This window comes from Mercenaria mercenaria, chromosome 5, assembly GCF_021730395.1.
Source record: "Mercenaria mercenaria strain notata chromosome 5, MADL_Memer_1, whole genome shotgun sequence".
Classification (NCBI taxonomy): Eukaryota; Metazoa; Mollusca; class Bivalvia; order Venerida; family Veneridae; genus Mercenaria; species Mercenaria mercenaria.
In genome coordinates, this window is record NC_069365.1 from 27767187 (window position 1) to 27779927 (window position 12741).

Genomic DNA, 12741 nt, shown 5'->3' on the forward strand with positions numbered 1-12741 from the left:
ATGTTGCAACGCCTTCAGTGTGCTGTTTGGAATACCGCTTAACAAGGCATTACAGTAGTCTAACCAGACTGTTGACAAGGGTCTTAAATGTGGCATAACTGGTAAAATACCGTCTGATGTGTCTGACCTATTCTGCATAGTTGTGCATATCCAGCCCGGCACACAAGAGTTGACTTGCTGTTCCATATCCATACTTTCGTCAAATACTGCACCAAGATTCCAAACACATTTTGTGGATTTTATCACCGAGTCACCGACCTTCACCGAGACGTCATCACTATATATAATAAGACTAGATGCAGCGGTGTAGTTTGCAGTTCTAAATCAATGTGTAGGCAGCAACATTTTATTGGGGCCCAAGGGTATGGCCACAGTCAAGTAAAATTTTGAAATTCTATATATTCACAGCTACCTTCTAGCACAGGTGGCAGTATCATTGATTGGTCACCCCCTCCCCACCCTAAGACCCCTGATACAACCCTGAAAAAAATTCTGACATTCTCCGGTGTATCCGGTGGGGATATTAAGGAACAACAGAATGTCAGAAAAAAATTTCAGGGTTGTATCAGGGGTCTTAGGGTGGGGAGGGGGTGACCAATCAATGATACTGCCACCTGTGCCTTCTAGGGGCATTTTGAGGCATAATCTAGCAAAATATATAGTAAATCATTTTGTACTCTTTAACATGCTAGAAAATATTTTCTATACATGTGCTCATAATACAAATTCAATTCAGAATATAACAGATATTAATGTACTGTATACAGCAAATATATAGAACTGACAATGGCAAGAAATATATACCTACAGGTTCAGCTCAAAGTCTAAGAAGTACAAAAATTGATCAAAAGAGCTAAACCACCGACTGTTCGTTTTCTGTGGGATCTCATTCATGATGGAATTAACCTATTAACTGTTCTGAGCTAGAATCATGAATGAATATACTACAGAGCTTTTAATAAATATTTTGTTGAGTTATTGTAAATGTTTTCTTACAGCAACTATAAATTTCATGAAGCACTATTATAGACAGCTAAATTTGGCAAATTACATAAAATATCTTCGTTTTTTGCTTAAATAATGGAAATGCCAGAATTGGCTGATTACCCGTTTTTTCTTTAGTATATCATTTAAATCTAGTATAATAGATCTTTCTGCATGCATTTAATTGTCAAGACAGTGTGTTATGTATGGCTCGTAACATTATATTCGTACTACTTGTAGAAGAAAGAAGAAAAAGTGGAAAGCCTAAACAATTTCAAACCATGTTAGAAATCTTACTTTGTGATGTGGTATTGTGTAAATTTATGGCATGAAATAGAGATATGGCTAATAACTTTTTCAGGTAAATGCAAAATAAAGTGTGCATTTCTTTACCAATGTACCCGTTTTCTTTTTCTGAAATAAAAACAGTGTCAATAAGTTGGTACACTGTTAATGGGATTTGGGCTAAAACCAAATACTTCTCATGTGCTTCCATAACATTCAGTCTGTCAGTAACTCAGTTTCAAAGCCTTTAAGAAACACAGCAATGATTTTTTAGTATCTTTAAATTTCCTTTTTTCTTTGTTGCTGTGTGATCTGAAAGTCAGTCTCATTAAATAAAGATCAATTTTGATGCACTGTATGTAACATTTTTCTAATATAATGGTTTAATTATTATTGAAAGGATAAATATCAGCAACAATTCTTTCTGCACTCTCTGCAAATGTTTGGTTCAAAACATTAAAGGTGATTTCAACATCTGTGCTTGTGTAAGCAGTACAACAGCATCCTCTCCACTTTATCCTGTTTATGGTTGACTGTAAATACAGTTCTAAATTGGTTTTATCAAACTATTAAATAATTTGTTTGCCTGGCATTGCCCCAAGTATTCCATGACTGCTAATCCTGAGAATATATGTCTCTATAACATTACATTGTGCTTCGTCTTCAGTCAGGTGGTCCTAATGATTTGGAGTGTAGGTGTACACTGAGATTTTTTTAATGAAGTAACATAGCAGAGCTATTTTCAGGCCTTTGAATTATTTCATTTCAGTATAAATAAACTCTTTTAGCATACCTCTCTAATACCCAAAGTCTTCAACTAGTTTTTTATTTTTGGCTTTTTCTGCATAAATATATTTTTTAAGTGTATACACATGCCTTCACTTTGCTCTAACCCTTGAAATGTCACTATGAAGTTTAAATCCATTCTCACTTTGTGAAAAAGCTAAAGAGAGTAATGGAACCTGTGCATGGCATGTCAGAGCATCACTGTGCACAAGGTGTGTGGTCTCAGTACATTCACTGCAGTGAATTCTGAGATATCAGATTACATACAAAAACTTAAGCACACATTGCTAAGACTAAAGACATAATTTTCTGAAAAACGCAAGAGGATAATATAGCACATGTACTGTATATCAGATCAGCACAGTGATCAAGTGTTTGAAGTTTCCAGTCCATTCCTGCTAAAGGTCACACTGAGATACCGGCTTCTACACAGAAATTTAACCAACAATTACTAACTCAAAAAGTGGCATGATTTTGTGAAAAAGCAAGAGTAATGAAACTTGTGCACTGCATGTCTGAAGTTTCAATCCATTCCATCTCATAGTTACTGAGATACCAGCTTACAAACAAAAACTAATCCAAAAAATGTTAATTAGAAAAATGGGCAAAATTTTATGAAAAGGCAAAAGGGTAATAGAACCACTGCACTGCATCACATCAGATCATTACAGTGAACAAGGATGTAAAGTTTCAACCCATTCCCACAATTGATTATTGAGATACCTGTGGTGTTTTTCAGTATAAGGTTAAAACGGCAAATATTTACTTCTCAGTAGTTCTTTTCATCTTGTATGTAAATACAACACGATTAAACTACAGTCTAAAATAATAGGAAGGATTCAACAGCACCAGAAGTGGACAGCTCAATTGGAATTGAACAAATCAACTGAAATATTTTTGGAGGAATCTTACCTTTACTAAAAATTACAGTAAGAAATGCAGGAATGCAATTTTTCAAAACTTGGGAACTGGATATGAGCTATGAGCTGGTTCCAAGCTGTAATGACAGCAACACTGTAATCTAAAACGGCAAATTATATTACATAGCCAATGTTTAAATAATACCTTGCTTTCTACTGGCTTGTAATGATAGCAAATCAGTGTGCAATGCATAATCTGACAACTACCACATTTACATGGCAAAAAAACTAAATCAAAATTTCTTTTTCATTTTATTTTTATATTCCTAAAAAACATAATAATATATACAAATAAATACAGATTTTATTATTCTATACACTATAACACAAAATATTTTCTAAAATGTTACAGAGCAAACATTAATTACAGTCGAACTTTGTTCTCTCGAACTCGACGGGACAAGCAAAATCTGTTCGAGTGATCGGTAGTCCAAGCCATGGAAAAATATACATTATAAAGATATTATGCCGGGACCTGACGATGAGTTCGAGCGACAGGTGGTGTAAGAATTATCTGAGTTTGAGCGAACGCTCAATGTATTATTATCAATTAATTGTAAAGACTGGCATTCATTAAATGCCAACATTATATATATTTTTTAATGCCAGCAAGGATCTATAGAATACAACATATCTGATACTCTCATATAAGATCAGAGTGAACTCTTGCCGAATCTCATGATAACCAAAGAAGCTTTATTTGCGCTTTACTTGATAAGTGTGCAAGGGTTTGATAAATAATTGGTCAGTGTGAGAAGTGATTTCACATGAAATGGGAAATTGTTATTTTTTCAACCTGTGTAAGCTAACATTTGTAAAATGGAAAACAAAGATGCCTTCTATTATCTCAGTGTTAAATGCAATATTTCTACAACCTGAACATAAATTGATAACTTAAATATAAAAAATGTGGACAACAAATTACAATTGTTCGCCTTATTTTCTTGCATAAAAGTTGTGAAGAATAGTCTGTCAGAATCTATACTTTTAACATGGCACATTTATATAAGTTTTCTTTCACAACACTGAGATGAGTTATATCATTCCTATTATTTGAAACAATATTTAAACTATTTTCCCCTTACACAAAAGTCATTTTTCTGCTACTCAACCTTTCTTCCACATATTTCCTGCAAAAAAGTTGTCAAACTTTTATGGTCATGACAACATGCACTATTCCAAGCTATGGCAGTGTTTTAATGAAACCTTCCCTGTGTTAACATTTTTACAAGATTGTGAACCACCTTACCGCTAGTACTGTAAGTAGAAGGCAGGTACTTGCTCTCAGCAGAAACCTATTGTTACACTATATCACAATGCTGATAAAACAAGGACTTCAAATAACTTGGCACAAAGTTTCCTAGCACTTGCTATCTGTAAGTTTCTACGACAGTTTGAGTCTCCGTATTGGCTTTGCATAGACTGGTTCCATCAGATGTATTATCAAAAAAGCAACCAGTCCAATTACCAGAAATAAAGAACATGCAGCAATAAGAACTGATCTAAAGATGATGGAGTAGTCATATATCTGAAAATAGAAGATTGTAATTTAATAGACTGCAAAAAACATGTAAACATTCTAAAAATTGAAAAATTTCATAAACAGTGGGCAGTCTTCTTTCTTTAATTTCACCAAATTTGTTAATGGTGGGGGACACAAAATACTCATAACTGATCCGGTCATGCTCTGAAAGTTGATGTTTGTTTCACTGACTTGTAATTTTCAGATAAATTGAATCAGTGTCTCCCATTCAGTTGCCTCTATCCCCAACTTAATAATAGCTATATTACTAGTACATGTATATTCAGTCGGAAAGAAAATTGTTCTTAAATGACTTGCACCCACAACACTTCTGAGGATAATGAATAACAATCTCCACCCCACCAGCCTATCTTAATCCTGTCTAGGTTTCTATATGTAGGACTTTTTCTCCCTCCTTTTTCCTGTACAAAAATTAGGTTTAAAGTTTACTAAATGACCTTTCCTATAGTTAATATGCTTGCTTATCACTTTTTGTTGGCAGAAGGATGAAAATTCACTACCTGGTGATCATCTTAACATCAAACAAACTTGTGGTCATAGCCAAATGGTTCAGTGTTTTAACTTCTTTGTGAGAACAAGTGCACTTTTCATATTAATGTGAGGGGTTTTCTGTTAATTTCACTACCATAAATCACTATTAAATCTGTACCTTTACTTGGAAGTGAAAAGGAATTTGCGTGAGGAAAACACACTTCATTGTGATTATAACATGTAACAATATCATGTGATTATTTTGTATTACAATCAATTTTAAGATTCCCTAAGGAAAGTGAAGCAAAACTGATAACATTGCATCATATGAAAAATCAGTTAAGCATACCTTTGAAGGTTCAGTCTGAAATGTTCGGTACCATGAAATTTTAATTTAAAGGAAGTAAAATGGCTGCAGGTAAATGTGATAGTTCAGTCTAAAATGGGTGGTATCATTAATTCTTTATTTAAGAGAAGTTAACCATGGTCACAGGTAAATGTGATGGTTCAGTCTAAAATGGGTGGTATCATTAATTCTTTATTTAAGAGAAGTTAACCATGGTCACAGGTAAATGTGATGGTTCAGTCTAAAATGTGTGGTATTATTAATTCTTTATTTAAGAGAAGTTAACCATTGTCACAGGTAAATGTGATGGTTCAGTCTAAAATGGGTGGTATCATTAATTCTTTATTTAAGAGAAGTTAACCATGGTCACGGGTAAATGTGATGGTTCAGTCTAAAATGGGTGGTATCATTAATTCTTTACTTAAGAGAAGTTAACCATGGTCACGGGTAAATGTGATGGTTCAGTCTAAAATGGGTGGTATCATTAATTCTTTATTTAAGAGAAGTTAACCATGGTCACGGGTAAATGTGATAGTTCAGTCTAAAATGGGTGGTGTCATTAATTCTTTATTTAAGAGAAGTTAACCATGGTCATGGGTAAATGTGATAGTTCAGTCTAAAATGGGTGGTATCATTAATTCTTTATTTAAGAGAAGTTAACCATGGTCACAGGTAAATGTGATGGTTCAGTCTGAAATGGGCAGCACCATATACTCTTTATCTAAAGAAAGTAACATAGTCAGTGACTCACAGGTAAATGTAAATTTCTTTGAACTTGATCACATAAATGTTTCTTTAAGTATATAACCATTTAAAACTTACTGTCAGATGCAGCTTAAAAAACAATTATGAAGTCAGGTACAAATAAAACTAGATGCTTTTGAGAAAAGTGCATGTCTCCCACAACTGCCCCTATCAAAAATGTCTAGTTTCTCTGGATGGTCTAGACGAGTGGATCCAATTAGATGGTCTGGACCAGTGGATCCAGTAATTCAAGGGCCATAATTCAAGTGCCTGGGCGGATTTGGTTAGTTATCGAACTTGGTCGAGGTCTTATGGTCAAACACAGGTCTGATGAGAAATGTTCAAGTTAGAGTGCGAACAAGATTTGTGACAGACACACTGACACACAGACTGGAGTAAATCAATATGTCTCCCACACCACTGTGTGGTGGGAGACATAAATATAAAATTACATGCTGTAATGAATATTTATGAACATCACAATTAACTTGCAAAATGTACAGACAACTCCTTCCTTCTGCCTACTCTAAGAATCAGTAATCAAGGGTTGTAATAAAATATATTGTTAAAATATACCTTTGTTGTTGGAGCTTCAAAATCTTCTCTGGGTAAAACTAACAGTATCACAGTAAACAGGGTAGCAAACAGTATCATCACTATACCGATATTCCTGTAATAGAAAATAGGATTATCACTATACTGATATTCCTGTAATAGAAAATAGGATCATCACTATACCGATATTTCTGTAATAGAAAATAGGATCATCACTATACCGATATTCCTGTAATAGAAAATAGGATCATCACTATACCGATATTCAAACAACAGAAAACAGAATCACCACTATACAAATATTCCTACAATAGACAAGAGGCCTAATGGGCCTAAGTCGCTCATCTAAAGAGGACCTCAACCATCTGATGCTTTAAAGATCAAACACCCCAAACAGAACAAATTTATGAGAGGACCTTATATTAATGCTACAGAGCAGGTTTGATGAAGATTCATTGAATGATTCATGATAAGTAGTCATTAAAAAGGTGTTTTTTTTCTTTTAGCCCTTGCAACCCCTAAAAGGGAAAGGGGCAAACTGCCCTCAATTGAACAAATTTGAGAAAGGACCTTAATATGATCCTACATACCAAGTCTGATGAAAATTCATCTAGTTATTCATATGAAAATGTTGTTTAAGGTATTTCTAGTTTAAGCTCTAGATAGCAGCTGCTAAAATGGACCAAATGTCCTCAATTAAGATTTTTGGTAAAATGCCTTATAAATAATAATGCTACAAATAAAGTTTGATGAAGATCCATGAAGCAGTTCATAGGAAGAAGTCTTATGAAGGTATTTCTAGTTTTAGTTCTAGCAACCCCTTAAAAGGACCAACTGCCCCCATTTGTATAAATTTTGGAAAGGACCATATAATGATGCTACAGACCAAGTTTGATGATATATCCAGCAGGTCATGATAATAAATTATTCAAAAGTATTAGTATTTTCTTTCTAGTGGCTCCTAAAAAGGCCAATCATTCCCACTTGTATACTTTTGGGTGAAGACCTTACAATAATGCTACAGACCAAGTTTTAAGAATATCCATCAAGTGGATCATGAGAAATCTTTTTAAAGATTTTTCTAGCTTTAGTTCCAGTGGCCTCTAAAAGGGGCCAAGCTCTCCAATTTTTAAAAACAAATTTGGGAGAGGACATTACAATGATGATGCTACAGATAATTTTAAGGGTGGTGAAGCTTCATCAAGCAGTTCATTAGAAGAAATTGTTAAAGGTATTTCCGTTTTATGCCCTAGCCACCACTTAAAGGACCAAGTCCCACCATTTGAATAGATTTAGGAGAGGACCGTATGTACATTTAATAAAGATATATCTTGAAAGATTTTCCTTTAATTCTAAAGCAATCATGTCATACTAATTGAACATATAGGAAGAAACAACTTGTGCGACGAACCAAAACTACCTAGGCCAAATACAGAACATTTCAGGACAGCATGATAACTTTTGACTATCGCTGTCATGCCACATCAGACTTAGGCAGCATAATATGTCTTTTCGGAAAATCCCACTGAAATCCATTGGAAACATTTTCTTGTATATTTATGATGTATTTGTTATGTTTACATCATCAGTAATGAATTTATGTTGACATGAAAGTATGTCAGACAGCCGTGTAGTACTGTACTGAAACTTGTGTCAGGGTAGATATTGTCAATTCAATTTATCACCTCAAGCCAGCTCACAACATACTTCAGAAATTTCAAGTCTCTTAAAAATATAAATGTTTTATTTAAAAATTGTTTTCTATTCAACTCATCTGAAGTTTCTTTTTGAGTATTTATCATTAATTTATTTGAGCAAGTAAGTCTAACCAGTATTCTATGACTTTTTAATTTCTGAAAGCCTATCTTTAACACAGATCTATCTATGTGGATAAGGCTTAGAGGAATTACATGAATGGCAGATCATCCTGATAAGCCGAACAAGAAAGGGCTGCCCAAGAAAGGCTAAAAATTATCATACAGAACATAATTGTTTTTTCTGATTTTATTTAATTAAATTTTAAATGTATCAAGTATAAAATATGGACTGGATAAAGTATTTGTTCGTCACTACACATAATAAATTTGGCAGTGGCTACGATTACGGTACCATAATCCTAGCCTCCAATTCTAGGATTACGGAAGTTCCGTATTCCTAGAAACACCTATGAGGATAAGCTAGGATAATGGAAAAGTCACGGTACGGACTTGGTCACATCAGGGGAGAAGATGTGTCAGGCAGCCGGTTAGCTCAGTCGGTAGAGCACTCGCCCTGTAAGCGAGAAGCCCCAGGTTCAAGCCCCGGACTGACTGCACATTTTTCTCACCCTGTGACATATGGCACCCAACATGGGACCGTGGCATGCTTGGTCTTACGACGCTTGCAATATTATATACCTCCAGAATTCGAGGACGAATTTCCAATTTGTGGGGGTGTATGTCATGGTACGGACTTGGTCACGTCAGGGGAGAAGATGTGTCAGGCAGCCGGTTAGCTCAGTCGGTAGAGCACTCGCCCTGTAAGCGAGGGGCCCCGGGTTCGAGCCCTGGACTGACTGCACATTTTTCTCACCCTGTGACAGAAGTACTTAAGAGGCATCAAATGTATGTTAGGACATGCATAAATGTTATTGTAAACTATCTTATTTCACTTAAAATAGCGTGTTTTTTTTCATGCCTGCACTATTATTTCGTGTTATCGATCAGCCATTTCCAGTTATTTTTAGTAGAAACAGGCGAAATCAACACCATATACATACCTTTTTCTTTCCAAAACCACACTATATATATATATATTTTTTTTTTTTTGAAAATTGGCAGACAAATGAAGATATATACATATTCTTAACATTAGCTCAAAAATATTTTTAAAAATATTCATTACTTAAAATTTTATGATTTGATTTTGCCTGTCACTTTAGATTTCAGCGCATACAGAATCGGGCGAAATCCATTTTTGTATTTCATTTTTGCTATTTTAAGTGAAAACAAGAGCTGTCAGTTGACAGCGCGCTCGACTATTCTCAGTGCTTGATAGTATAATATAAGCTATGAGTAATACTTTAACATTACAATAAGCATATTCTAAGTCGAAAAGGGGCCATAATTCAGTCAAAATGCTTGATAGAGTTGCCTTCTCCTTTTTACAGACTGGGGTCATGATGGTAAACAAGTATGCAAAATATGAAAGCAATATCTCAATGGACTTTGAAAATATTTGGGGTGGTACGCAAACTTTAACATTTATTCTAAGTCAAAAAGGGGCCATAATTCAGTCAAAATGCCTGATAGAGTTGCCTCCTCTTTTTTACAAACTGGGGTCATGATGGTAAACAAGTATGCAAAATATGAAAGCAATATCTCAATGGACTTTGAAAATATTTGGGGTGGTATGCAAACTTTAACATTTATTCTAAGTCGAAAAGGGGCCATAATTCTGTCAAAATGCTTGATAGAGTTGCCTCCTCCTTTTTACAGACTTGGGTCATGATGGTAAACAAGTAAGCAAAATATAAAAGCAATATCTCAATGGATTTTGAAAATATTTGGGTGACCAGTACGCAAACTTTAACATTTGTGAGACGCTCACGCTGGGGCGAGTAGGATAGCTCCCCTATTCTTCGAATAGTTGAGCTAAAAAAGTAAGTTTACAACATCATTTATCAGGCTGGTAACATTGCCCGATCGGGCTTATGACACAAAAAGTAATATTTCTTGACAAATAATGAAGATATTTCTTTCAAACTTGGTCCATTTATTAAGCATTACATATAATGCTTATCAAGATAGAAATAACTTTGTTGCCTTCAGTTTAGTTACAATTACTTCCCTTTTTCAGATTTTTATGAGGCATAATTTTTGAAGTCCAAAAATATTATGTTTTAATGCAATGTTTAAAACAGAAAAGGGTTCAATGGCTTTCTAGTGCTCCAAACTTGTGCGCCAATACCTTTATTCTATATATTTAGGGTAAATACTTTGTTTCTAGTGCAGATGTATGAGCAATTTTTTTAGGACTAACATTTCTCTATAATGTTGTAAGTGAAAGCAGAGTAAAATGTTTACATTCGTGTACTGGCACAATAATTTAGAGCATATGAAAGCCATTTAACCCTTTTTTGTTTTAAACTTAGCATTAGAACATTGTTTTTTGGACTTCAAAGATTATGCGTCATAAAAATCTGAAAAGGGGAAATAATTCTACCAAAACTGAAGGCAACCAAGTTATTTTTATTCTAATTTGTATCATTTGTTATGCTTAAGGTAACTTGACATGGACAACCAAGATGGCGTCACAAAATTAGGGTTGGTCAACTTATTTACTCCTATAGACGATATGCTGCTACAGAGGTGTAAAGATGCATTTTAATCATTTAAAACACACATATACAATTGTAAAAATGCATTTAATTTATAAAAATATAAAATAAAATATTCTGAAACTCACCATGAAAACTAGTCAATTTTTGTGCACATTTTGCGGAAAAGTTATGTATCCAAACTGAAAATAATTTTTATCCTCATACATTTGAATATGTCCTTCAGGTGCTCCACCTATGGACAAAAGAACTTATCTACTGAGTTTTATGCTATTTGCTCTGGAATTTCATTAGTAAATTATAAATTTCTATATTTTACACCCTAAAAAGTTGAAACCTGCCTGCAGTATGAGGGTCATTAAAAAAAATAAAAGTACATGTAAGTTTACTTTGTCCTTATTTCTGAGACTTTATATCCTCACATATTAAGAGTTTTGAGTGATGTGTTCATTTCTTAGTAATTCTACATTGTTTGTACTTTAATTTTATAAAACGTTTACAATTTTTTCAATCTGTGTCTTAGTTCAAATGTGTTTGCTACTGTTTGAATAACCCTCAATGTCAAAACTTTACTGACTTGCATGGAAATCTCATGGAAAACATGGATCTTAGGCCATACTAAATTAATGTATGTTTAATGTAATTGATAAGGTACATTTTCTTGATATTTTGTTGCCTTCCAAAAGATATAGAGCCAGTTTAGATGAGGATTTCTGCATTTGAACATGCAAGGGTCATATAACATAGTGTAATATACCCAAAATCAGCTATGTTTGGGTTCACTTTCCGTTCATATGACTGGGTGAGTTTTACAATAAACATATTTTTGGAATTGCATAGCCCCTTGTTACTGAATTTATTTGCATCAAAATATTGAAATTTATAATTTACTTATAAAAATTCAGAGCAAATAGCATAAAACTCAGTAGATAAATTCTTCTGTTCATAGGTGGAGCACCTGAAGGACATATTCAAATATATGAGGATATAAATTATTTTCAGTTTGGATACATAACTTCTCTGCAAAATGCGCACAAAAATTGACTAGTTTTCATGGTGAGTTTCAGAATATTTTATTTTATATTTTTAAAAATTAAATGCATTTTTATAATTGTATATGTGTGTATTAAATGATTAAAATGCATCTTTAGACTTCTGTAGCAGCATATTGTCTATTCGAGTAAATAATGTGACCATGCCTAATTTCGTGCCACCATCTTGTTTGTTCATGTCAAGTTACCTTAACAAATGGACCAAGTTTGAAAGAAATATCTTCATTATTTTTCAAGAAATATTACCAGCCTGTTTATGCATGTCTTAACATATTTTTGATGCCACTTATATACTTCCGTAATCACAGCCTATCCTCATAGGTGTGTCTAGCAATACGGAACTTCCATAATCATAGAATCGCAGGTAGGATTACGGTTCCGTAAATTAATCGTTGCACTACCAATAAATTTACTTTCATCTGAGTATTATTCATTCTGACAAGCTGTCATGTTAACTTACGATATTGCCCCAACTGCTCTGGAAAAAACAATGCAAAGGAACAGGCTAAGAGCCCAAACTAGAATTATGAGGAATAGGCCGATGCCAACTCCTAACACAGTGTTGTGATCCGTCATTTTAAAAGAAATAAACTGCAAGTAACAAGTCAGAACACCTGTCACGAATGTCAACAAAATGTGTTTACCCACTTTTCTAACAACGTTGATGATTGGACAATTGCGAGAAAATAACCAATGAATAGATAGAACACAAATTGCAAGGGAAGTAAATCTAATCG

The 12741-nt window shown here is 34.0% G+C and overlaps 1 protein-coding gene across 1 annotated transcript; it reads right to left on the reverse strand.

The window, feature by feature from the left end:
- Window positions 1-3221: 3221 nt before the first annotated feature.
- Window positions 3222-12652, reverse strand: LOC123556711 (transmembrane protein 218-like). The gene is made up of 3 exons (XM_045347631.2): window positions 12465-12652; window positions 6656-6749; window positions 3222-4503 (listed from the first exon to the last, which is right to left on the reverse strand). The coding sequence occupies exons 1-3, from the start codon at window positions 12578-12580 to the stop codon at window positions 4360-4362; spliced, it is 354 nt and encodes a 117-aa protein (XP_045203566.1). The 5' UTR covers window positions 12581-12652; the 3' UTR covers window positions 3222-4359.
- Between the last annotated feature and the right edge of the window lie 89 nt (window positions 12653-12741).